The following is a 25,878-nucleotide window of genomic DNA, read 5'->3' as shown; positions in this document are numbered from 1 at the left end:
AAAGACCCCGAATAGCCAAAGCAATCATGAGAAAGAAAAATGGAACTGGAGGAATCAGGCTCCCTGAGTTCAGACTATACTACAAACTACAGTAATCAAGACAGTATGGTAGTGGCATAAAAACAGAAATATAGAGCAATGGAACAGGATTGAAAGCCCAGAGATAAACCCACGCACATATGGTCACCTTATTTTTGATAAAGGAGGCAAGAATATACAGTGGAGAAAAGACAGCCTCTCCAATAAGTGGTGCTGGGAAAACTGGACGGCTACATGTAAAAGAATGAAATTAGGAACACTCCCTAACACCATACACAAAAATAAACTCAAAATGGATTAAAGACCTAAATGTAAGGTTAGACACTATAAAACTCTTAGGGGAAAACATAGGCAGAACACTCTATGACATAAATCACAGCAAGATCCTTTTTGACCCACCTCCTAGAGAAATGGAAATAAAAACAAAAATAAACAAATGGGACCTAATGAAACTTAAAAGCTTTTGCACAGCAAAGAAAACCATAAACAAGACGAGAAGACAACCCTCAGAATGGGAGAAAATATTTGCAAATGAAGCAACTGACAAAGGATTAATCTCCAAAATTTACAAGCAGTTCATGCAGCTCAATATCAAAAAAACAAACAACCCAATCTAAAAATGGGCAGAAGACCTAAACAGACATTTCTCCAAAGAAGATATACAGATTTCCAACAAACACATGAAAGGATGCTCAACATAACTAATCATTAGAGAAATGCAAATCAAAACTACAATGAGGTATCACCTCACACCAGTCAGAATGGCCATCATCAAAAAATCTACAAACAGTAAATGCTGGAGAGGGTGTGGAGAAAGAGGAACCCTCCTGCACCGTTGGTGGGAATGTAAGTTGATACAGCCACTATGGAGAACAGTGTGGAGGTTCCTGAAAAAACTAAAAATAGAACTACCATACGACCCAGCAATCCCACTACTGGGCATATACCCTGAGAAAACCATAATTCAAAAAGAGTCATGTGGGCTTCCCTGGTGGCGCAGTGGTTGAGAATCTGCCTGCCAATGCAGGGCACACGGGTTCGAGCCCTGGTCTGGGAAGATCCCACATGCCGCGGAGCAACTAGGCCCGTGAGCCACAACTACTGAGCCTGTGCGACTGGAGCCTGTGCTCCGCAACAAGAGAGGCCGTGATAGTGAGAGACCCGCACACCGCGATGAAGAGAGTGGCCCCCGCTTGCCACAACTAGAGAAAGCCCTCGCACAGAAACGAAGACCCAACACAGCCAATAAATAAATAAATAAATAAATAAATAATAAAAGTGTTTAAAAAAAAAAAAAAAGAGTCATGTACCACAATGTTCATTGCAGCTCTATTTACAATAGCCAGGACATGGAAGCAACCTAAGTGTCCATCGACAGATGAATGGATAAAGAAGATGTGGCACATATATACAATGGAATATTACTCAGCCATAAAAAGAAACAAAATTCAGTTATTTGTAGTGAGGTGGATGGACCTAGACTCTGTCATACAGAGTGAAGTAAGTCAGAAAGAGAAAAATAAATACCATATGCTAACACATACGTATGGAATCTAAAAAAAAAAAAAAGGTTCTGAAGAACCTAGGGGCAGGACAGGAATAAAGAGACAGACGTAAAGAATGGACTTGAGGACGTGGGGAGGGGGAAGGGTAAGCTGGGACGAAGTGAGAGAGTGGCATGGACATATATACACTACCAAATGTAAAATAGATAGCTAGTGGGAAGCAGCCGCATAGCACAGGGAGATCAGCTCCGTGCTTTGTGACCACCTAGAGGGGTGGGATAGGGAGGGTGGGAGGGAGACGCAAGAGGGAGGAGATATGGAGATACATGTATATGTATAACTGATTCACTTTGTTATACAGCAGAAAGTAACACACCATTGTAAAGCAATTATACTCCAATAAAGATGTTTAAAAGAAAAATGTTAAAAAAAACACCTTCCCCGTCGTCCCTTAGCTCCTCCTTCGCATCTGTTCCTCTGATCCCTGTCTACTTCACCTCCTGAGTCTCGTGTCCCTTTCCTGCTCTCACCCCCTCTGCCAGCCCCCATCCACTTTCCCCCAGTGCATGGCTGACCTCCTTCTGACTGTTCTCTCTCCCTCCACTTCGTCCTCCTCACAGCCACCAACATCTTGCTAATCTGAAATCGGATCCACTCTGGTTAGGATGGCTTCTCAATGCGTCCAGAAAAACATCCAGTCCAGCCCCAGCCTACATTTCCAGCCTCTCTTCCAGATGTTTCCTGCTTAGTGTGTCCAGCCGCACCGTGCAGCTCACAGAGCCCTGGAGTCCACAGCGGCTCTGTCCCCTGGTGCCCTACCTGGGGTGCCCTTTCCCCTCTTACCCGGTTAATTCCTAAGCCTCCTTTTAAGACCGCCATCAAATGCTCACTCTTTAGTGAGGGCATCCTACCCTACCCTCTTTCCCTTCTGCCCCCCAGCGCAGTCTGATCTACATTGGTTCCAGCGTTTGTCACTCTGTACTGTAGCTATATCCCCTTGCACCCACCTAGCCCTGGGTCCTGGCCCATAGGAAGTACCCAGTAAATGTACAAATACTTGTTGACTGGATGAATGACCGAGGCATAAATCTCCCTTTCAAATTGGGACAACCAGAAAGCAGCATCCTTCTCCCTGACTGGACCTCAGGGCAGGGGCGTGTGCAGTTCACCTGGGTTCCTTCATTCAGGTTGGCTGGTGTGTGTTGATCTTGCTCAGGCTTGAGGTTCTGCACACCGATAGACGTTTGCAAACGGGGAACGTTTGTGCAGACCCCGTCATGCAGCTGAGCCCCTTCAGCCCTCTCACTGTCATCACCCTGACCCTCTGGTCTCCTGGCAGGTGTGTTCTTCACTTTCCACACCTTCCACCTGGAGAGCAACCACGACTACCTCCTCATCACGGAGAACGGCAGTTTCACCCAGCCCCTGAGGCAGCTGACCGGTTCCCGGTTGCCAGCCCCCATCAGCGCTGGACTCTACGGCAACTTCACTGCCCAGGTCCGCTTCATTTCCGATTTCTCCATGTCCTACGAAGGCTTCAACATCACCTTCTCAGGTAAAGCACGTGAGGGTCCCTTGGGGTAAGTGATGGCTGAGCACTCGGTCCCTCCCACCACCCCCCACCCTGCTGCCGGCCTCTGATCTTCCCAGCAGATGGCTCTTGGTCCCCTCCCCAGCTTTGGGAGGGGGACCTCACTGCTGCAGCAGAAGATAGTCGGGTTAGACACAAGGACAAACTTCCTCATAGTGGGCTTGGAAGGAATTAGCAGGTCTGTTGGGGAATCTCCTTCTGTGAAGGTATTTAGGCTTCACTCTGAACATGACCAACCCAACTGATTGAACTAGAGGACCTCAGGAGTCCCATCCTGCCCTAGTAATTCCAGATTCTTCTTCTGATTCCACTTCCACTACTTCACAACCACAGCAATTTCTTAAAAAAAAAGAAAAGAAAAAGAAGGGAGACTGAAATTCACATTTTGGAGTGTTTTGGTCTCATCTGGGGGCTGCTTCACCAATGCTAATTTAGTAGCGATGGATATTTATCTTTGTGTTTAGGAATCCTGAAAAGAAAGCTCATTAACATGCATTCAGGGAGAAAAGAGGACCCTTCACTCCTCTAGTACCAAGTCCTGCTGCTGCTCTCATCCTATTGCTCCCAGACCACCCCCCTCCCACCACCAGCCAGGAGTAGAGCCAGCAGGTGGATTCCCCCGGGACGGGTGAGAGATATCTGACCTCTAGGAAATGGGACACGGCCGAGCTCAGCCCCACAGTGTCCCTCCAGCAGATGCCACCTGCCATGTCCTGGCTGATGGGACATATCCAGCCAGTCTGCCTCATCCAGCCTCTTTCTCCCCACCACACAGAGCCCCGGGGTACTGTGCCCCAGAAGGGAGATGCCCTTGGGGATGAGGGAAAAGGTGCTTCTATATCATCACCAGAGGTATAAAAGTCACTAGAGGCAGGTCCCTGGTGCATAAATGCCACTCCGTCACACATGCCATCTGCCTCAAGTGCCAGCGTTACCAAGACAGAGCTTCAGCTAAAGCACTTGGATTCTTTTTCCCAATGTAAGTTACCCTAGGCTGGGTCATGCATTCTGAACCTCTAGAACCAGGCTGATTGAGTTGATCTGGCTTGGTGCCCAGGGAGAAAGAGGCAGGAGAGTCCACAAGCCTGAGGCTGGGGTTCATGTGGAGATGAAGGGACAGAGGAGGGAAGGGTCAGCCTCAGAAATACTCCCGGGAAGCATGTTTCCAGAAAGGTGGTGCTCTCTCCCACTGCTTGTGGTCTGGAGGCACTCAGACCACCCAGAACACACCTGCCTGTTCTCGTCCGTCTGTGTCCCTCTCGGGCTCTCTCTCTCCTTCTCTCCTTACTTTTCGTGCGTCGGTGTGTATCCTGTACCTCTGTCTGTCTTCCTGTCTCGTCCTCTTCTCCCTGGTGTCTTTGTCTGTGTGTTCCCATCCTCTGTGTCTGACCCCAGCTCTCCTGCTCCCTTTGCAGAGTATGACTTGGAGCCCTGTGAGGAGCCTGAGGTCCCAGCCTACAGCATCCGGAAGGGCTTGCAGTTTGGTGTAGGCGACACCTTGACCTTCTCCTGCTTCCCCGGGTACCGTCTGGAGGGCACGGCCCGTATCACGTGCCTGGGGGGCAGACGGCGCCTGTGGAGCTCGCCTCTGCCAAGGTGTGTTGGTAGGTGGTCACGTGCTTTCATTTTGCTTCACTAATGGGGTTGGCCGGACTTTAGTCAATTGCTGGGAGGTGGTGGAATGCACCTGGGCCAAGAGGCCGACAGGACTGGGTTTAAGAACTGTCTTAGCACACGGTTACCTGCAGTGGGACCTTGGGTGGGTGGCCTACCCTCCTTCCACGCCAACCTCCTTAGCGGTACAGGAGAGATGGCGATGCCTGCTTCGTGAGCTGTTCTGTAGCCTCAACTGACCTTTACAAAGCAGGTCCACAGTAGGCACTTGGATGAAATCAACTTCTATGCTGTTCCCTCCCACACTTAACACACATTCCCATGGCTAATTGATGCCTCTTGCGGAGAAATCTGGGTGGGGTGTGTGGGTGCACCTATAGGAAGGAGATATGACCTTTGCCCATGGAGAATCCCCATCTGGTGGAGGAGAGGGCTGATTTTACTTGTCCAATGAGGATGCTAGCTTTTGAGAATCTCTAGAAAGACTTCCTCCATTCCGCTGGGGAAGAGAGAGAGAAGCAGGAGTTGGGTTCATTTATAGAGCACCCATTGCAGGTCAGGCATGCTTCTGGGTGCTGAGAATACAAAGGTGAACAACACAGAGAAGGTCTCTCTGCTCCTGGTCTCACATTCTGGTGGGGGGAGATAGGCTGTAAACGCATGGATGTGTAGCGTGTCGGGCAGTGTTGAGGGTTACAGAGAAAGATGGTCAGCTTAGAAAGTGCTGGAGGTTTTTATAACAAGTAGTCAGGAAAGGCTTCTCTGATGAGCTGACATTTTAGTAGAGATCTGAAGGGATTCAAGGAGCTAATTCATGGGAGAAGAGGGAGCAGAGTACCAAGGCCCCAAGCCACGAGGCTGCTCGGTGTTTGAGGAATAGCTTGGAGGCCAGTCTGGAGCGAGCGAGGGGGAGAACAGTGGATGGTTAAAGAGGCAGCTGATGGGGTTGGGACCAGGAGCCCTGTGACCCAAGGTCCTGCCGGCCTCCTTGCCAGCGTGCTAGAGCAGGCTATTCAGAGCTCCAGACCGAGAGGGTGGAGAGAAGTGGGGTGATATCCCAGGGACTGGGGACAGTTGCCGGCTGTCCCTCGTTTATAAGGTTCGTGGCTCTGCTTGCTCGATGCTCACACCATGGGGCTAGACGGAACACAGGCTGGGTCGGTGGAGTACCTTCCATGCTCACTGCTATCCGCTAGTGCTAAACATTACAGAAAACCCCAATGTACCAAACAGATCAAAGCAGCACTGCACTGACTGAAACAGGTGCCGGCGTCTTGAGAGCCCTTGAGGTCAGCCTTGCCCAAGACAACCGCACGGAGCCCTGGGGCTCTACAGAGGACAGTGGTAAATAGGATGGCAAGATGGGCTGTGGGGTCACCTGGGCTCAAGGGTGAGTCTCTGCTCTGCCACTTACCAGCTGTTAGATCTTGGGCACGCCACCAGACCCCAGCAGCTCCAGCTTCCTCGCTTATAAAACAGAGATAACAATATCCAATTCACAGGCTTTATTCCAGATTAGATGACGTAATTTACATAAACCAATGGGGTGCCAGATAATTATCATCATTTTGCCAATAACCTTTTTATCATTATTTATCGATGACATGACCAACAACCAATAACTATTTACGATCTCAGAGGGGAAACATTAAGACAAATAGATGCAGAATTCCATTTTTGATCAATTAACTAATCTCAAAGTTTATCCTTTTTCCTGCAACCATCCCCCAGAGCATCCACCCACCCTGACCTGGACACACATTCAGACACACATGTAACTCCCACTGTGTAGGTTCAGTTTCGAAGTGGCTGCTAGCAGCTCTTTTCTGCTCTGGAGAAATGTCTTCAGCTAAGTGGCTCTGAGGGGAATTTTTCCTGAATGGGATTATCCAGGACCACAGATACGCACACGCCCTAAGCTCTTGCCTCATTGATCTCATTACATAAACTCATTCTTTAACTTATTATTCCAATTACTGTTTGTTCATGGCGTCTCACAATATTTTCATTATTACATTTGTCTTCTGTTTTGTATGTGTTCATAATGCATAGCAATTATAATCACCTCTAATTACCACCAGCCCACAACAGAACGTCAGGCTGTAGGTATCATGGGAATGCCCACCTGGGAGATGCTCCCAGTTGCCATATGCACTGGAGGTGTAAATTGAATAACTTACCAGAAACATTCCCTGCTGAGAAGGAGATGGACAGTCCTGGGCTCTAATTCATTGTGTGACAGGGCAACACAGCCCTTGACCTCAGGGTCCCCTGAGCTGGATGTGGAAGAGACAGCCCTGATCCCAGAGGACCCCATTCTGCAGCAAGAGACATGGCCCTGCCCTTGGGATCCCCGCATGATGGAGCAGACCTAACTCTCTGCCTCGGGAGCCCCAGACTGATGGACAAGACACAGCCCCTGCCCTTAACGAGACCTCTTCTGATGGGGATGACAGAAGTCGTAGATGCCCAAATTAGCCGCAGCACTTTCCAGTGCAGATGACTGTTTGTTTCTCTGGAACATTTATTTGTTTCCATTTATGCTTGTGTTTGGCTTTTCAGTGCATCTGCTCACCTCCCCTGATACTTTGGAAACTCTCCCAAAAGCAAGTGCCAGGTCCCGCTACCTCCTGTACACTCCCCGGTGCCCTGGAAAAAGGCCTCAGTAGGGGCCAAGGACTGGCCCCATCTGAAGCTGTCAGCCCCCTTCCCCTCCCCATAAAGGTGTCGGGCATGTGGGACAGAGGAGAGGGTCATGCTGGGGCAGAGATAGCTTATAGCTATTGTGCAGCAAGCCGGGGCAGGAAGGAGGTGCAAAAATATGTCAAAGCCCACGTTTAAGGAAAACCAACTTTTAGGAACTAGGCAGAGAGCAAGAGGTATCAGGAACAGTGAGGGTGCTGTGAATGTCAGGCAGCTAACACATGCTTCCCGAGAAGCTTCTTGGGTTTTCTGCCATTCCCGGAGCCTGGGCAGTTAGGGCTCCAAATAGAAGCAGATAAGCTGCGTAGATTCATCGGGTTAGATGGGGAGAGAAAGGAACAACACTTGTTGAGGGCCTACTAGGTGCTAACCACTCCCTATATGTTCACCTCTTTCATCATAAAATTTCATATATGTATTCTCTCTAGTTTTATGTGGATGCTGTTATTGTCCAGATGGAGGCAGATGAAGAGACCGAGGTTCAGAGAGTTGATATAACTGGTCTGAGTCTAAAATCCATGCTCATCCCACTGCACCACATGTCGTTCCCTAGACGGAAGAGAATACTGTGCGATGCCCAGAGATGGTGGAGAGCTGCTTCAGAGGGCTGCCCACGTGATGTGACTGAGTAATAAATGTCTAAATATGCACAGCCCTCAGCACCCCCTCCCCAAATGCCCACCTTCATCAGAGGGCACCCAGAATACTTACACACTTTAGAAACATATCTACCTAAAGTATCAGCAGCCACCCGGGTGCCCGTCCACCACCCGCCCTTTAGCTTTATGCCCCAGCTCTGCACATTCATTACACACGTTCGGACACACTGCAAACAGGCTGAGTTTAAAGTACTGCAAAGCGAGATTTCTCCTCCAAGACAAATGATGGCTGTCCTGTTCAGTTTGAGCTGCTATAAGAAAATACCATAAAGTGGGTGGCTTCAACAACAAACATTTATTTCTCACAGTTCCGGAGGCTGGCAAGTCCAAGATCAAGGTGCCAGTGGATTCAGTGTCTGGTAAAGGCTCTTTCCCTGGTTTCCAGATGGCAGCCTTCTTGCTGTACCATCACACAGCAGGCAGATTGCAGGCTCTGGTCAATTCCTCTGCTGATAAGGGCACTAATCCCATCATGGGGGCTCTCCCCTCATGACCTCATCTAGACCTAATTACCTCCCAAAGGCCCCACCTCCAAATAACATCACACTGGGGAATTCTTATGCTTCAGCATAAGAATTTGTCAGAGGGACACAAACATGCTGTCCATAGTAATGGCTTATGTGACGTCTTAGGAACCTGAAGCTGGTCCTGAACTAGAAAGGGCCCAGGGAGGAGGGCTTGTCCCACCAATCAGAGGACTGATTGGTGGGACATGGTCACTATCTTCAAAGTTCTAAGGAGCAGCCTTGGGGACAAGAGAACACACAAAGGTACAACAAAGCCCACTAGAGGCTCAGCTCTGAATGTTCCTGTATCACATGCTCCCTCCACGCTGCTGTGGCCTAGGACACTCCAGGCTCAGGGCAATTAAAGTTGAATATGTGGTGACCTCAGGGTCCTTCCAGCCAATGACTGTGCCTAGAATAGGGACACTGAGGAATGGTTCGGGGAAAGCAGATGTGCTACCACCAACCTCAGAGATTCAACATATGCTCCAAACTCCCCATATGTCCAGACAAATAATGGGTCTGCCATCTGGACTTGTATTTATATCCTTCCAGAACCTAATCATTTTCAGAGCTGTCCATCCTCTGAGGTCAGTGTCCTCCATATTTATTCATTCATTCATTTGGCAAATATTTATTTTACAGACAATCTGGGCTAAGCCTTGGAAATTCATGGATTCATTAAGCATGACCCTTACCTTCAAGTAACGCACAGTTTGGGTAGGGGGTGCAGACAAGTAACAAGCCATCAGGGTGCGATCTGGTAGACGCTCTGCCACAGGGAAGCCCAGGAAGAGGCTTCACAATTATCAAAGACCCTAGAGAGCCAACTGCAGGGTCCTTCAGCACATGCCCTGCACTGAGCTACCCCTTTCATCGCTGCTGCTGTCCTGCCCAGGCATGGAGCAGAGCAAGTGGGTGCTGGAGATACAGAAATATGACCAAGCCCTAAAGCATCCACAGGGCAGTGGAGGAGATAGAAATGTTAACAAATAAGTCAAGTAAAATGTGATAACCGCTATAAATAGAGGTATAGGAACAATGGGGAAAGAATGACTAATTCTGGAGGAGCAGAAACAGATTTTGAGAGGAAGGTGTGAATTCATTAGCTGTCGAATTAAACAGGGTTTCCATGGGTCTGTGCCAAAACTTTCTTCAGAGCCTCAGAGGCCCTAAATTCCAGGACCAAGAGGGCTGAGTTGCAGCCCCCTCCTCTTCTTGAATTGAGAGATTTGATCTAAATTGCTAAGTACCAGGGTCTTTATCTTGAAAACAGGGATGATAATTGTGCCTGCCTCATGGGGATCGGTTGCTGTGACTAATGGCTGAAATGATCCTTGTAAAGCTTGGAAGATGTTAGCAATTATTATTCAATCTTTTCCCCTTTTTGTTTGTATCCTCTGATACTGAAAGGCTTCATCCCTCCTCACTTGGCTGCCCCCATCATCCCCTGATGCCCTCCTTGGTCATTTCTGTTGCTATGATACTATAGGAACAGGTGGGAGGGAGAATGGCTGCTTCATAACACTGTGAAAGTAAAGGGTTCCTGGTGGGTTTATTTCTATTTCTGCAGAAGAAAAACAGACAAACTGAAGGAGAGAAATAAAGGAACGTAGCAGAACTACAGGTGGGCAGGTGTTAAAAAAAAAAACTTTGATAAGCATTCCTATTGACAGGCAGACAAATGGACAGATAAACAGGCACTCTGGCAGGTAGAGAGGCAAGCAACTTGTCATCTTTGTAAGGTACTCCAGCGCTGTGAGTTGTGTTCCAGATGTAGCTGATGAGCGTTAATCTGTGATTATTGTGATTCTCTTTCCAGCTGAGTGTGGGAATTCAGTCACGGGCACTCAGGGCACTCTGCTGTCTCCCAACTTTCCTGTGAACTACAATAACAACCACGAATGTATCTACTCCATCCAGACCCAGCAGGGGAAGGGGATTCAGCTCAAAGCCAGGGCATTTGAACTCTCTGAAGGAGATGTCCTCAAGGTAACACTGATAGATTTCATAGAGTATGTATGTTACGGGATGCGAAAATATGGTCACCACACTCATTTATCTCTGTGAATGACCCAACCTTTCTTCTTCCCTCCTGAGTCCCAAGATGTTGTCCTCACTCATCTGAGAGAAGTGAGAACCTAAGAGAGAAGGGTAGGCGAGTGTATTCTAAAGAATGTGGCTTTAGAGTTTGCTTAGGAGCTGACTGCTCTCAAATATGTATGTGATTGAGTAGGGGTTGTCTGGACAATAAATCACCATAATAAACTCAGTTGGAGTGGCCAGTGGATCAGGTTTTCCATTGTGAACTCTGACCATCAATCTAGATACGGAAGAGTTCATAGAATATGTGCATTTGTGTAGATATGTGTGGATATAGATATGTTTATATGTACGTTTCCACATGTGTGTGCATCTGTGTCTGTGTCTGTATTTGGTTTGGGTGATCTGTGTCTGTACATACTTGTGTTCTGTGCGTGTGCATTTGTGTATGTTTTGAGTTTATGTTTCAGTGACCGGTGGGCTATTTCAGTAGCTTCAGTGTGCCATGGTGATGGCCTGCATGTAGCAGTGGGGTTGAAGAAAGTGGATTCAAGATCTACATAAGAGAAAGAAGTGAAAGGACTTGGACTAAAGAAAGGGTTATAGAGAGGGACTTGTTAAGACATTGAACACACTTATGACTGTGTTTCTTTGTGTGTGTGATTTGTACCTCCAATAACACATCGTGTGTGTGTATGTGTGTAATCAAAGAGTTGACTCTGGAGAACTTATCAAAGAGCTGCCTTATTTAAAAACATTATAAGGAAAATCTCATACTGAGTAGGTCCATTTTCATCCTAGGCCAAGAAACTTTTTTATCTTATTCTAATATAGTTTTATTCCCTGTAGCCAGAGAAGTCTAGACATTAGAAACAACCAAAGGTCACCACTCTAGAAAATCCAAAGAGAAACCATTAAATAATCCCCATCCCTTAGGACTCTCTGTAGATATGATGAGTACACTGTACTTTTTATGCAAAGATGATACTCTTGACCCACCCTCTGGGGCATGTGTGTGTGTGTGTGTGTGTGTGTGTTTGGAAGGCATTTCTCACTCTTACCTAATTACTCTTGAACCCAAGAGGAAGTACCATGAGATGACCAGTTGGGACCGGATATGCCTGAAACAGAACAGAATATGGCAAAGTGGCCCAGGTGTGAGTGGGTTCCTATCATTGGCTCCTTAAGCTCTACTTTTCAACCTCTAAGCTCCCCAAACAGAGAAATGCAGTGTGCATCTCCCTATAAGTGAACAATAGACAGGACGTTATACTTTCCAAGGGCCATGTCTTCAGGTGTCTCCCTTGACCTCAGTTCTCTCCATCCATTTGTTCATCATCAACAACGGAGCCTCAGAGGACACACCCAGGGCCAACAAGGCCAGAGGGACTTCCGTGCTCTAGTGCTGCAGGTGGAATTGAGGAAAGCTGGACGATGCAGAGACCTTCTTGGAGGAAGGTTGCTGTTAACCCTGCAGAAAAAGGCATTTTGGAGACTCAACAGTTCTCAGGTTTTGAGGCGAGTGTGCACAGCAGTTCTGTGCATGTGGCCTGACGGGACCGGCAATAGGCCTCCTTCCTTGGCTGCTAGAGGCCACGTGGAGCATGGCTGGTGCCCCAGCGTCCTCTCTAGGGTGGTCTGGACTCAGAGTAGCACCTAAGACATAGTCAGCAGGTGTGCATACCCCACTGCACTATCAAGGTTCTGCCTCGGGGTTGAGTGAGCAACTTAACAGACAGACGAGAGACTTTTGGAGGCACTCAGGGTAAGAAGGGAGGGACCTGGGGCATCATCCCCAGGTCAGAGGTCAGGGAGGGCTCAGGCAGGGATCAGGACCTCAGGTGGCCCTGCAGGGCTGCGTGGAGAGGGAGATGATTTCCTGTGTTTCTTAGAGGGATCTTCCCAGACTTCAGACTTGGTCTCTGCAGCCGCCTGCCCGGCTGGCCCTGCCACCAGCCTTCTAACACTGGGCTCCACCTTCTTGCCGAAAAGCCTCTTCCTCCCATTCTAGGCCTCTGTAGTGTCCTCCTCAGAAGGTTCGGCTGTGGTGCTGACCTGACCGAAAGGCCATCCACACGATCCTGTAACCACCAGAGAGAGCTTCCATAGTAGGGGGTCTGGGGAAGGGAGGGCAAGGCATCCAGGGAGATCACGTAGTTTCCTGTTCTAACTCTTCCCCTCAGGACCCTTGCCCTCCTGAGGGAGAACCTGGGACACGAATTATTTTGGAATGAAAAGAAATGCACGGTTATAGTTTCCACCCTGCAACCACTGTCAGCTGCAGGGGCAATGTTCTTTGCACCTGTCGCTCCGATCTACCTTGACACAAAGAAGGTGGCACCCAGAGTCACCTCCAGGAGCACCCTGCCCTTGCCCTGGTGTAACTGGCCCATCTGCCAGAACACTGGTGTGTTTCCAATCCTGAGGATGTACTTGTCCCTCCCAAGAACCCCAGTGCATACCTGGACTCCTTCCTGCCCAGCGAGACCCGCCACTTCCTCCACACTTGCGTCTGACCAACCCTCCAAACCTTCCATACACTCTTGGATTTCTGACCCATGACTCTTTTCTTGCATTTGTGACCCTCAGTCTTTTCCGTACCTTTAATAACTGAAAATTTCTTAGACCTCACCCATACACATACTCCAGCTTGTCTCCTAGGACTACCTGATTTCTTCTGTTTTGGCCTCCACCAAAATTTTGACCTCTGTCATCTGCAAGACAGAAGGTCCTCTAAATGCAATAGTGTGGAAAGACAACAGCTCCCAGCTCAAGATGGCACACGAAGCCCATGTATACAACTACATCCTCTACGGTTCCCACGGAAATGACTAAAGGGACATGAAAATGGGAAATTAGGCAAGGCTGCCTTTCACATACAACTTAAAGGAATTTTTGCCAAATGGAATACCCCCAAAAAGGGGTCCATTTTGAGAAAGAGCCTAATCAAAGTGTAATTCATATAAGTGAATTGAAATCCTGCCTGTGGATTAAGTGCTAGAAACCTCAAGGAAAGAATGCATCTAAGACCACCTAGCTCAGAGCAGCAGAGCCTGGAGCCAAGGACACACCATGGGGCTGTTGGCAGGGGCCAGATCTCAATCCAACTAGCTCTTCTGGAAGCGTACAGGGTCTGAGAAACCACACAGAGCCACAGTTCCCTCTCAGCATGACTTTCTGGATTCTATTTAGCTGTTGTTGGCAAGCTGAATAAAGCAGAGCAATGCCATGGCTGGCGCCTAACAAGAGTGGGCAAGCTCATTAGAGAAGAGACTGCCACAATCATACACACACACACATGCACATGTACACACACATACACGTATACGCACTCTCCCTCACACACACATGCTTTAGTACCAGGAGCAAGAGAAGCTCCTACTATGGCCTCTTCTGGCTTAACTCTTCTGCTCTGCCTTAGAGACTACTGGGTCTTTCCGTTATCCATTTTTATTTTCCCTCTGTCATGGTGTGCCAACCGGAAAATGAACTGGATATGTGTGAATATTCAGTAGATCAGAAGAAGGGGACCTGTCTGAGGAGTCAGAGTTAATCGCCCCTCTGCAAGCAACAAAGAAAAAAAAAATACTTTAAAAACTTCTAATTTGTATTCTTAACAGGATTTGAGAGAATATTATATTTATGACACAAAAATAGGAAATAATGAAAACAGAGCAATCTGAGATGAGGAAAGATTGAATGGAGATGAAAAACATGATCACCCAATTAAAAAATGGAATGGAGGCAATGAACAGAAGATGGTAAACCACAGAAGAATGAAATCACTTTATTATAAGATAAATTTGAGAACTTCTCTCACATCCCATAATGAAATGAAAAAGAGAATTCTTTTATATTAATAAAATGCACAATCAATTCACAGTAAAACTTTATGTGCCAAATAACATAGCATGAATATATTAAATAAAAATTGCTAGAAATGTAAAAAATTTTAATAAAGTCACAGTCATTGTGGAAGATTTAATATACCTCTATTAATCTCTGATGTATCATCTAGGTTAAAAATAAATAAGGATTTAGGTAGCTTGAATAATATAACAGAATAAATCCAAAGAAAGTAGAAGAAATACTTTTAAAGATAAAAGCAAAAGTGACTGAAAAAAGAAAAATTTTGAAAATAGCAATTATCAACAAAACCAACTGGTTCTTTGAAAAATAATAAAATAGACAAAATTTACAGGACTCATCAAGGAACAAAGAAGCCACAAATATATAATTTTAAGAATGAAAAAGGAACATAGTCATAGATAAGGTAGAGATTATGAAAACAATAAGAAAATGTTTAGGAAAAAGCATAAGACAAAAAATCTGAAAGCTTAAATGAAATGGAAATTTTTATAGATAATAAGTACTAATATCAAGAAAAAATACAAATCTGAATAAACCAATAACCATTTAAAACATTGGAATTCACCCATATTCTCTCTCAAAGTCCCCAGACCTAGACTATTTTACAGGTAAACTCACAGAACTTCAAGGAACAATTAATCCCTGCAATAATCAAACTGTGTCAGAAAAGAGAAAAATTAGTATCCATCTCCCCACTCACTTTATTTAAATGGGACAAGTAGAAATATTGATATCAAACTGAATAAGGGCAGCATAAAGTATTAGGCCAGTTTCACTTATGATCATAGATCTAAAAATCCTAAATACAGTATCATGTTGAATCTAGCTGTGCATTAAAACAAAAATGACCAATGGGATGGATTCCAGGAACGTAAGGATGTGTCAACATTACAAAACCTCCTAATTTTCTTTATTGGGCAACCCATATGAAATTGCCATTTTCGTAGGTCAAGAGCGGTCAAATATCAGCAATTTCATCCTATAAACAGATTAGGAGAGAAAAATACATGATCCTGCCAATGCATCCCAAAACATCATGTGATGAAATTCAGTACTGATTCATGATTTTTAAAAATATCTCATAAAGCTATGGACAGAACTTTCTTTCTTTTTTTTTTTTTTAATTAATTAATTTATTTATTTATTTTTGGCTGTGTTGGGTCTTCGTTTCTGTGCGAGGGCTTTCTCTAGTTGCAGCGAGCAGGGACCACTCTTCATCACGGTGCGCGGGCCTCTCACTGTCGCAGCCTCTCTTGTTGTGGAGCACAGGCTCCAGACGTGCAGGCTCAGTAGTTGTGGCTCACGGGCTTTGTTGCTCCGTGGCATGTGGGATCTTCCCAGACCAGGGCTCGCACCCGTGTCCCCTGCATTGGCAGGCAGACTCTCAACCACTGCGCCACCAGGGATGCCCAGAACTTTCTTAATCTAATAAAAATTTTCTGCCAACACCTATAGCAAACATTATACTTAATGACAAAACTTCCTAAGGATTCCCAGTAAAGTCAGGAACAACACCAGTTCTGCTACCACCAATAGTATTCAGATCCAAGCCACTGCAATTATACAAAGAAAAGAACAAAGAAACTACAACAATTAGAAGAGAATATCCAAATTGTCTCTTATTTGGAAAATATAAAACAACCAGCTGATAACCTATCAGACCAATAAGACAATTTAGCAAAGCTGCTGGTGTTTCTACAACCAATTCAAACATGTAATCAGAGGTGGGGAGAAGGTCTCATAATAGAAACAAAAACTATAAGACACCTGGGAATAAGCCTAACAAAAATGTGTATAATCTTTACTGAGAAAATTATAAAACTTTATACTGAAGGACATAAAACTAAAATAAATGCAGGGAGGTTTCATATTCAGGGCTGAACAAAGGCTATGAACAGGCAATTCACAGAAGAGGAAAGTAGAATTGGTAAACATACAAAAAGATATTCCACTTGGGTGATAATGGGGGACATACAAATTAAAATGGGATACCATTTCACACCCATCATATTGGAAAATTTTAGAGTGCCTGAAAATATCAAGTGTTGGTGAAGATATAAAGCAATGAAAGCTGTCATACGTTGCTAGTGAGAGATTAAATTGGTATTTAATCTTTGGAGAGCAGTCTGACAACATCTAACAAAGCTGAAGATGTGCCTTCCATGTGCAACCCGCTTCTCTTCTCTGTTTTAGTTCTAGATATATGCCCTAGAGAAACTTGAGCACCTGTGTGTAAGCAGACATGCATGTAGCATTGTTCATAGGAATGTTACATTGAAACTGTGTGTTAAAAGCTATCCATTTAGCATATTCATTTTGAAGGCAGCCATCTTGCTGAACTGTCTTATTAGATGTAGTGGTATGTGCATATCAAAAATCAAGTTGTATGGGACTTCCCTGGTGGTGCAGTGGTTAAGAATCCGCCTGCCAATGCAGGGGACACGGGTTCGATCCCTGGTCCAGGAGGATCCCACATGCCGCGGAGCAACTAAGCCTGTGTGCCTCAACTACTGAGCCTGCGCTCTAGAGCCCATGAGCCACAACTACTGAGCCTGTGTGCCACAGCTACTGAAGCCTGTGTGCCTGGAGCCTGTGCTCTGCAACAGGAGAGGCCACTGCAGTGAGAAGCCCGCGCACCACAACGAAGAGTAGGCCCCGCGTGCCACAACTACAGAAAGCCCGTGCGCAGCAATGAAGACCCAACTCAACCATAAATAAATAAATAAATAAATAAAATTGATTTGTACACCTTAAATATATGCAATTTTTATTCGTCTGTTTCACTTCAATAAAGCTGAAAAAAGTGGAAACATATAATAGAGAAAAAGAAAGAAAGAAGGTTAGATGTAATGGGTGTGTATAGATTCTCTTGGATTTGTCAGGGATAAATCCATCACCTGTATATAATGATGAACTGGACCATCCAAGCAATTTTCTTATAGACAAGCAATATTCTGTTAGGAAATAAATGTATACAAGGACCCAATTACCAATATCAATAAAAAATATTAAAATGCCCAGGAATAAATACAGAATTTTACTGAGAGATATAAAAGACAACTTGATTAAATGGAGCCAGATGTCCTGTATATGGATAGGAAGATTTAATATCATATAGATATGTTTTCTCTCTTATCAATCCAGGCATTTAATATTAATCAGTCAGAATTATACAAGTTGTTTTGGGTCTTTTGGAGGGATTGGGGGGAGTTGTTTTTCTTAATTTGAGAAAATTCTTCTTGAGTTTATCTAAAAGAATAAACATGGGAAAACAATTTTTTAAATTAAAAGCAGACAAATGTGAGGGGACTTGCCCTACCAAATATTTAAATATATTACAAAGCTACAATAACTAAAACAGTTTAGATCATGCACAGGAATAGGCAAATAGGTAACTGCAGTAGAATAGAAAGTTGAGCAAAAAAAATTTATATAACTATATATGTGATAAAGTTGGATTTAAAGTTGGTGATGGGTGGAATATTTACAAACAGGGTTTTGTTTAAAATGGCTAATCAACCAGGAAGAAAATGTATCTTATACCATATGCCAAAATTCCAGGTGGATTTACGAACAAAATTACTGAAAGAAAATATTGGTTTATTCATTTATCATACATTTGTTAAGTGCATCTTATGTGCCAGGGCACATATTCCACATATTCTGGACAATGATATGCGAATGATTATATTGTGGGTTGGGTTAATTTTATGATGGAAATTTCTACAGCTGTTTAAGTGCTGTTGTGGAAAAAATATTTAATGATTTGAAAAATATACACATTATATTAAGTGAAAGAGCAGGTTACCATATAGTATCTATAGTTTGATCTTGCTTTTATAAAAAATAAATTTAAAAACTATATAAGGAAAGATATGCATAGCAAGAAGCCTAGAAAGATAGTCACCAAAATGTTATGAGTGCTGAAAGTTGCTTTCAGTTTCTTCATGCTTTTCTGTGTTATAAGTTTCCTGCAATGACTATTTTATCATAATGACATATTAAGAACAAAAATATTTTTAATGAATTAAGATGAATTATGCTTTGAAATTAAGGAAAAAATCCTATTCCCATTATACTTTTATTAATTAACAATTTCTTAATACCATAGTATATCCAGTGAGTGTTCTAATTTCCAGTTATCTCATAAATGTAATATTTTTTAAATTTACAGTTTATTTGAATCAGGATCCAAATAAGTTGTACATATTAGATTAGTTGCCTCAAGTATTTTTTTAGTCTTTAGGTTTTACCTCCATCTCTTCTTTTTTACTCCCTTGTAATTTATTTGTGACTTGTTTATTTGTAATGTATTCATTTCATATGTTCCTCTGTCCTCCATATATCCTATACGTTGGAAATTGGATCCAGTGGCTTGATCTGATTCAGGTTTGATGTTTTTTTGGCAAAATGACACCATAGGTATTGGTGTGTCTTCCATTAACAAGCACATGATGTCTGGTTGTCTCTCTTATTGTGATGTTAGCAAGTGTTGATGATTAACGCCTTGATCAGTTAATTAGAAAATATATGTTTTAATGGGTAAAACTATTTTTATAACAATCTGGATGCAGCGGTGGGCTGAACTCTTTGAACTGGTGTCATGTCTATGTCTGCTGGCACTCTGGAATTCTCCCAGTCTATCAGTGATATAAAACAATTGCACATAGGATCTGGAAACAGACTTTTGAAGCTCCCAGGGGCCTAAACAAATCTCTAATATACAGCACTGTTAGCTTGAAGGATGGCTTCTTTTAGAAAGCTTTGCTTCATAAATAGTAGAATGGAAATATTGTTCCAATTTGCTGGCAGCTGGTACCACATCCTGTGCCATGCACAAATACTCATCACCCACCCATAGATCCCATCTTTGATATTTACCAAAGCAACAGGGGGTCCTTCACTCAATCACAAATTCTGTTGTTATTTGCACAATTATCTGGAAAGGAGCAGCAACCTCGGAACCTGGGGAGCCAGCTCATTATTCTGATGATTCTTGTCTTTGCTGGTGCTCAGTAGTTCAGGGGACAGATGGGAGTCAGGGAAGCCAGATGCCTGCACGATTCCACCCCTGGCAAGCCTGCAGGCCCTCGCTGGAGCCCTCATTTTAGGAGGGAAGGGGCAGAGACTGAGCTTGGGGAAGGGGAAGATACCATGACACCTGACGCGCTGGACATTTTAACTCCATCCTGCTGGATCCTAGGGGTCATGTCCAGCAGAGTGTGAGACTGAGGCCACTGCCACAGTGGAGTAGGATTAGGAAGGAGGATGATTGTCTCATCTCCTGGAAGGGCAGGATGGAGTGTTTAGCAATGCAGAAAAGTCGAATGCTTGCAGCCTGCCCGTCTGCAGAAACAGATGGTTTGGGCACTCAGGCAGCCCCAACCTGGTCTCCGCAAGCTGCTGAAGAGTAAGCTCGTGCCATCTGGGGGTTGGGGAGCTAAGGCCAGATCTCCTCTGGGAAGGTTAGAACAGCATCCAGTTCCTAGAGATCCGATTCACACCGAGACGGGCTGGGCACAGGACTGGTACCCAGTAGGCTAGCGGGGCTGATAACTGGCCCGATGGCAACTCCACTCTGCCGTCTTCCTTGCATCTGATGACTGACTGTCCCTCTAACAGTTGTTATCAGTGCTAAACTCTGGAAATGTGGGCTGTGGGGTGGGAAGCCCTTGTTCAAGATACGGCCATGCTGATGATGTGGGGTTGGGGTCTCTCCCGTGTCCAGGTCTATGACGGCAACAACAACTCCGCCCGTTTGCTGGGGGTGTTCAGCCGCTCTGAGATGCTGGGGGTGACATTGAACAGCACGTCCAGCAGTCTGTGGCTTGATTTCATCTCTGATGCTGAGAACACCAGCAAGGGCTTTGAGCTGCAGTTTTCCAGTAAGTCTTTTTCGCATCTGAGTGGACAGTGAAATCGGGCTTTCCCCGGTTCCACACACAGGGAGGCTGGGCTCTGGGACATCACCCATCAGTTAGTGGGTTTGATTTTCTCTAACTGGTGTGTGCTTAGCGGACTGTTTCCCCTAAGACATTGTGCCCGTGATTTGGATAAGCTGCCACTTGGCGTACAGCTCCATGGTTACACCTGTGAGTAACTTAGCTAAGAGTCACAGCACACCTTTGACTCACTAATCACCTTTTACTCACTAAAAATAATAAGCGCTGAGCCTTTGAATTAAAGCAACCAAAGATAGCCTTTCCTAATGGTGACATTTATAAACTAATGTTCAGCTACAGTCAGATGTAAAAAATGCAAGCACTAATGTATAATTATGTTCTTTTTTTACTACTCCCTAAAGAGTCGAGGCTTGATTCTTTTCCTTTTTTCCTGATTTTAACTTTCTCCTTTACTCCTGAGATTTCAAAAACAGAAAGCACCGAGGTTCGTACACAGCCCCAGAGTACCTGGGATGACATCTCCATACTTCGGCTTCACAGCTATTTTATTCATTTATTCGAGCTTCTACTTGCCCAGTAGCTACAAAGAAAGGTGCTTTTGTAGACTATTTTAAAAGCCAGTGAATATCCATCGACTGATAAATGGATATGTCCCTCCATACAATGGGATATTATTTGGCCATAGAAACGGATCCAGTTCTGATCCATGCTACAATGTGCGCGACCCTTGGACACATGATGCGAAGCGAAAGAAGCCTGTCACAGTACATGTAGACACATGTATTGCATGAACCATTTATATGAACTGTCCAGTATAGGCAAATCCATAGAGACAGAAGGAAAATCGTTAGTTGCCTGGGGATGAGGGAGTTGAGGGGAAATCACCTTCTCTTTGAGGTGATGAAAATGTCCTAAAGTCGATTGCAATGTTAGTTGCACAACTCTGTGAATAAACTAAAAGACACTGAATTATACACTTTAGTTGGGGGAGTGTTTAGTATGTAAGTTATGTCTCAATAAAGCTGTTAAAATAAAAAAACCAACGAGTCTACTCAAGATTCCTCTTGCCTGCGTGTGTAGGGTCTGTGCCTGTTACAGCAGGCACATAAGTGGAAGAGGATTCAATAGAGTCATATTCAAATTCCGTTTCTATCATCTGAGATTGCGTGACTTTGGAACAATTTGTGTGACCTTCCCGAGTCAATATTCTCAGCTGTGCAATGCACAGTTACCCCTCCCGGTAAGACTCCTGTGAATAACAAGTGAGAGCTAACACAGTTGGCCACCGTGCCCTAGGAGCTCTGTGTAAGCTCACAGAGGTCTCCTTCTCCAGGCTCGTTCAATAGAGTGTATGTAAGCAGGACAAAATTGAGCTTTGAAACATACATTTAAAGTGACTTTTCCATATTACGCTCTCCCATCAGACTGTCTCAGTTAACAAAATGGGAAGGGCAGCTCCCGCTACCAAAATGCTATGGGGTCAAACCAACAAAAAAAATAGGAAATCTGGACCCTATACCTGAAAACTATTAAAAGTTGTCCTGGGAGAAATAACTGAAGTCATTTACATATAGCAACAGGGAGAACGAACACTCCGTAACAGACCCTCACCTGAGCACAGCCGCATGACACGCCGAGGGGCGCCTCCATCAGGACCCAGGGGCATGTGCCGGGTGGCTTCCTTAAGGATGTGCGCTCTTGGTGGGGGGGTGGGGAGGGCGGGGGGTGGTTTGTGCCATGACACGTCTTGATCACCCTTATCTCTTCTCTCGTCCCCAGGTTTTGAACTCATCAAATGTGAAGACCCAGGAACCCCCCACTTTGGCTACAAGGTTCGCGATGGAGGCCATTTCGCAGGGAGCTCTGTGTCCTTCGGCTGTGACCCTGGGTACAGCCTGCGGGGCAGCGAGGAGCTGCTGTGTCTGAGCGGGGAGCGCAGGACCTGGGACCGGCCGCTCCCCACTTGTGTCGGTAGGAGGCCTCTTGCTCTTCAGGTGACCCCCCTCGGGTGTCCCCTAATCCCGAGTTCCTAGCTCTGGTCTCATTAAGGGTCTCTCGTTGGCCCTCACACTCCAGGGCCTTGGGGCCGTCTGAACTGTCCTGTTCACGGCAGTCATGTCTGGCCCTGCCCGCCCTTCCCCATGTCCTCACTCTCACACCTTATTACACCCGCACGGCAGCGAGGCCAGGCGGTGGCTTGCCGCTGTCATACATTTAGCGCGCGGGATCAGAGCCAGGTCACGCCCTCAGAATCGTAATCCTCTCCTGGTGGAGAGGTGGGAGGGTCAGTTAGAAGGAAGAGGTGGACTTTTTGCCTGGTTCCAGGGGTTCCTGCAACACCAAGTCTCAGATGAGTCTCCAGCTCACTCTGGCCCCAGTTTCCCCATAGGCAAAATGGGGCTCATATTCCCTTTTCCGGAATGTTGAAAAGAAAGAGTCAGGTCATGAACTAACATCTATCTTGTTCTTGAGAGAGAGTCAGATCATGAGCTAGCATCTATCTCACACTTGGGAAAGAATAAGATAATGAACTAGCACCTTCTTAAGCCTGTGGTGCTTCCAGAATGTCAGCACAGGCTCTCTGGAAGCTTCATCCATGTGTCGCAGGACAAGAGAAGCCTGGTCCAAGGCAGAAGTGGGAAAAAGGCAACACCCGTCCTTCTGTCTGTGTGGCCTTTCCACCTCTCACCCCCCGCCTCACTGCGCGTGTGACCCTCCCTGCTGACCAGGATTCCACCATGCTGCTTTGTCCTGTATCCCCAGCCCCGAACACCAGGCCTTTCTCTCTCTCCATCCCCTGCCCCATGGCTCACGACCTCAGCGTGGCTGTGCAGCTCTGGTTAATCTTATAAGGACAAAACATCCACCGGGAGAACGTTTAAGTGCCTACTAAGCGCCACCTGCAGGTGCATGTTTGGGTATGTGCAGAGGCAGAGAAATAAAAAAGGAAAGAATAAAGCATTCTTCCTGCCCTTGGGGAGTCCATACCCTGGCAAGGAGAAGAGACACATAAACAGGTCATTGTAATACAAGATAAGCACTGTAAAAAGAGTAAGTGCCAAAGTGTTGAGGGAATATGAGAAAGTTGTGCCTAGGAGGTGATATTTCAATTGAGACTTGAAAGGATGGGTAAACATCACCCACAGGAGGGGAGGTAAGGGCGATATTCTTTTCCCCCAGGCGACTACATGTTAACAGGACCTTCGACATTGTTACCCAACAGAGGGTCTAAAGGTGAGGATTTCAAACCTAACTGTGGATAGATCAGGATAGTGGCCTCTAGAATCTTCCTCTGTCTGCTCAAGTCTACCTCATCCGCAGGCATGCCCCGTCCCTTTCTCCCTTCTTCCCTGTTGTTATCCCCTTGTTTCATTCATGTGCCAGGCCCTCTGCCAGGCACTGGGAATACAGGGAAAAGCAGATCCCAGGCCAGTGAGGGAGACACAGGCATAAACAGACAACAGTATGATGCCATAGGCAAGCCAAAGCAAATGAAATGTGAAGGAGGTGATGATTCACACTGCAAGACAATTATTTGCTTTGCAAAAAAGCTCCACCGAAAGGTTCTTCTGAGTATCTAATTTGCCGGTTGGACCAAACTTAGAGAATCCACTCAAGCAGTGCTAGTGAGAGTACTTATACTTTGAACCTCGGAGGGCTTCCCCACCGAGACTCCCTCAGGCCCTACGCAGGGGAGGGAGGCTGTGTATTTGGGATTATGTGTGTATAGTTTTACACATGTCGTGTTGTGATGGACTGGATCGTGGTCTACCAGAAATGACTACTACAGCTGAAACATCCAGCTGTTTTCTTTGTGGATGAGTGGATGCTACAGCCCAAACGCAGCAGCCAGGGCTGTAGGATGGGGATAAGGCAGGAGACCGGGAAGACGAGAGTCTTAGGGTCTTGTTGGTAGATCTGCTGCATGCCAGCCATCTGGGTCCCCCCGTCCCCCTGTCCGTCCCCAGATAAAGTGAGCCCTGAGGAAAGAGCAGTCGTGTCCCCAAGGAAGTGCTCCTGGTGCCCCTGCCTCCAAACACTCGCCTCTGGGAAGCAGGAGGGGCCCTTCCATCAGGAATACGGAAGGAAGCTCCAGCCCAGGGCAGGGATAATGTCCTGCCCCGTTTCTAGCTGCCTCTGCTACTTGTGGGGCCAGACAGGCTTCCTCCCCACAACTTACAGCTCATCCTCCCACCCACACGCTGCTGCCTGCCGCCGGCCCATCCAGCCCGACATCTCTCATTCAGGTTGGCTTCTCCCACCCCAACGTCAACACGGGGGTAGTTACGCAGGAAGAAAGGGCCCGGTCTCGTGCGCAGGCTTCCTGCAGAGGGCCCCTCCCCCACCCTGCCTTAGTGGGCCCGGGTCAAGCCATGGGGCCCAAGAGACGCTTGATGGGTCCTTTGTAGCAACAGAGGAAGGTCAGTCTCTCATGTGCGACTTCGATCCCCTCATCTCCTACTTCTAAGATCTTGCTTAATCAGATCTTTCCTAAAAAGCTTTGCAACAAATCTCTTCATTTTCTCTCATGCTCCCTTGATTCAGACCCTTCATAGTAATTCTCCTGGGAAGCAGGAAGCTTCTCTCGTCCATCTGATCATCCACCCACCTGTTCATTCAATAAACACTCGTTAAAGCATCCGTGAGGTGCCAAACACCATGCTAGGCACTTGATGTACAAATGTAAGTAAGACAAGGTTCCTGCTGCTGAGGAGTGAAGGAGATAGATTTTAATAACCTGTTACACGTCTATGATAAAAACCACTCCATGTTATAATGGAGACACAAAAGAGGATAGTGTCAACTCGATGTGAGGAGGGGAGGGTGTCACAAAAGGTCTCATGGGGAAGATGTTGGCCGACTTGTCAGTCCAAGGAGAGGCCTGAAGAGGCCCAGTGTGCCTGGGCTTGTGGAGTTTATCACACTTGGCTGGACCAAGGGGTGCCAGGACGGGACCAGAAAAGGCCAAAGGGAGCCTCTCTGGGGGACTTGATGGGCTCTCCTAAGGAGCTTGGACTTCACTCTGGGAAGGAGGGTTTAAAGCAAGCAGTGATGTGGCCAGTTTGTATTTTAGAAAGATCCTTCTGGTGGCACTGCGGAGGGGGACGCAGCTCTGCCACCCTAGAGATGGTAAGGGCCTGAGCCACAACTCTAACAATGGAGGCAGAGGCGGGGCAGGTGTGAAAAGCATCCCAGAGGTTCAGGCCCTGGGGCTCAGAGGCAGATTAGACAAGGGGAGGAAGAAGGCCAGGAGGATCACCAGCTTCTGACCTGGAGGGCTGCTCTGATGGGGAGATGGACCTCTTCACTGGTGCCCTGCCTCTAGGTCCACCCCTCTGCGCCCCTTCACACTGCTACAGGAGCATTCTCTCTAATGTGTAAAGGGCAGTAGTGTGTAAAGTGATCAATTTACTCTCATGCATAAACACTGCGGTTCTGTGCAGT

At 46.1% G+C, this 25,878-nt stretch overlaps 1 protein-coding gene across 1 annotated transcript in view; it reads left to right on the top strand.

Moving 5' to 3' along the window:
• CSMD2 (CUB and Sushi multiple domains 2) overlaps positions 1–25,878 on the top strand; it is a 676,782-nt gene that overhangs the window by 443,507 nt on the left and 207,397 nt on the right. Inside the window, exons 20-24 of the mRNA XM_057529595.1 lie at positions 2,884–3,099; positions 4,551–4,739; positions 10,440–10,609; positions 20,259–20,415; positions 22,213–22,404. Of these exons, the coding sequence (XP_057385578.1) occupies positions 2,884–3,099; positions 4,551–4,739; positions 10,440–10,609; positions 20,259–20,415; positions 22,213–22,404 (924 nt within the window). The remainder of the gene's footprint in view (positions 1–2,883; positions 3,100–4,550; positions 4,740–10,439; positions 10,610–20,258; positions 20,416–22,212; positions 22,405–25,878) is intronic.

This window comes from Balaenoptera acutorostrata, chromosome 1, assembly GCF_949987535.1.
Source record: "Balaenoptera acutorostrata chromosome 1, mBalAcu1.1, whole genome shotgun sequence".
Lineage (NCBI taxonomy): Eukaryota > Metazoa > Chordata > Mammalia > Artiodactyla > Balaenopteridae > Balaenoptera > Balaenoptera acutorostrata.
Note: the sequence above shows the minus strand (reverse complement) of the source record. Positions and strands in the feature narration are given on the sequence as shown.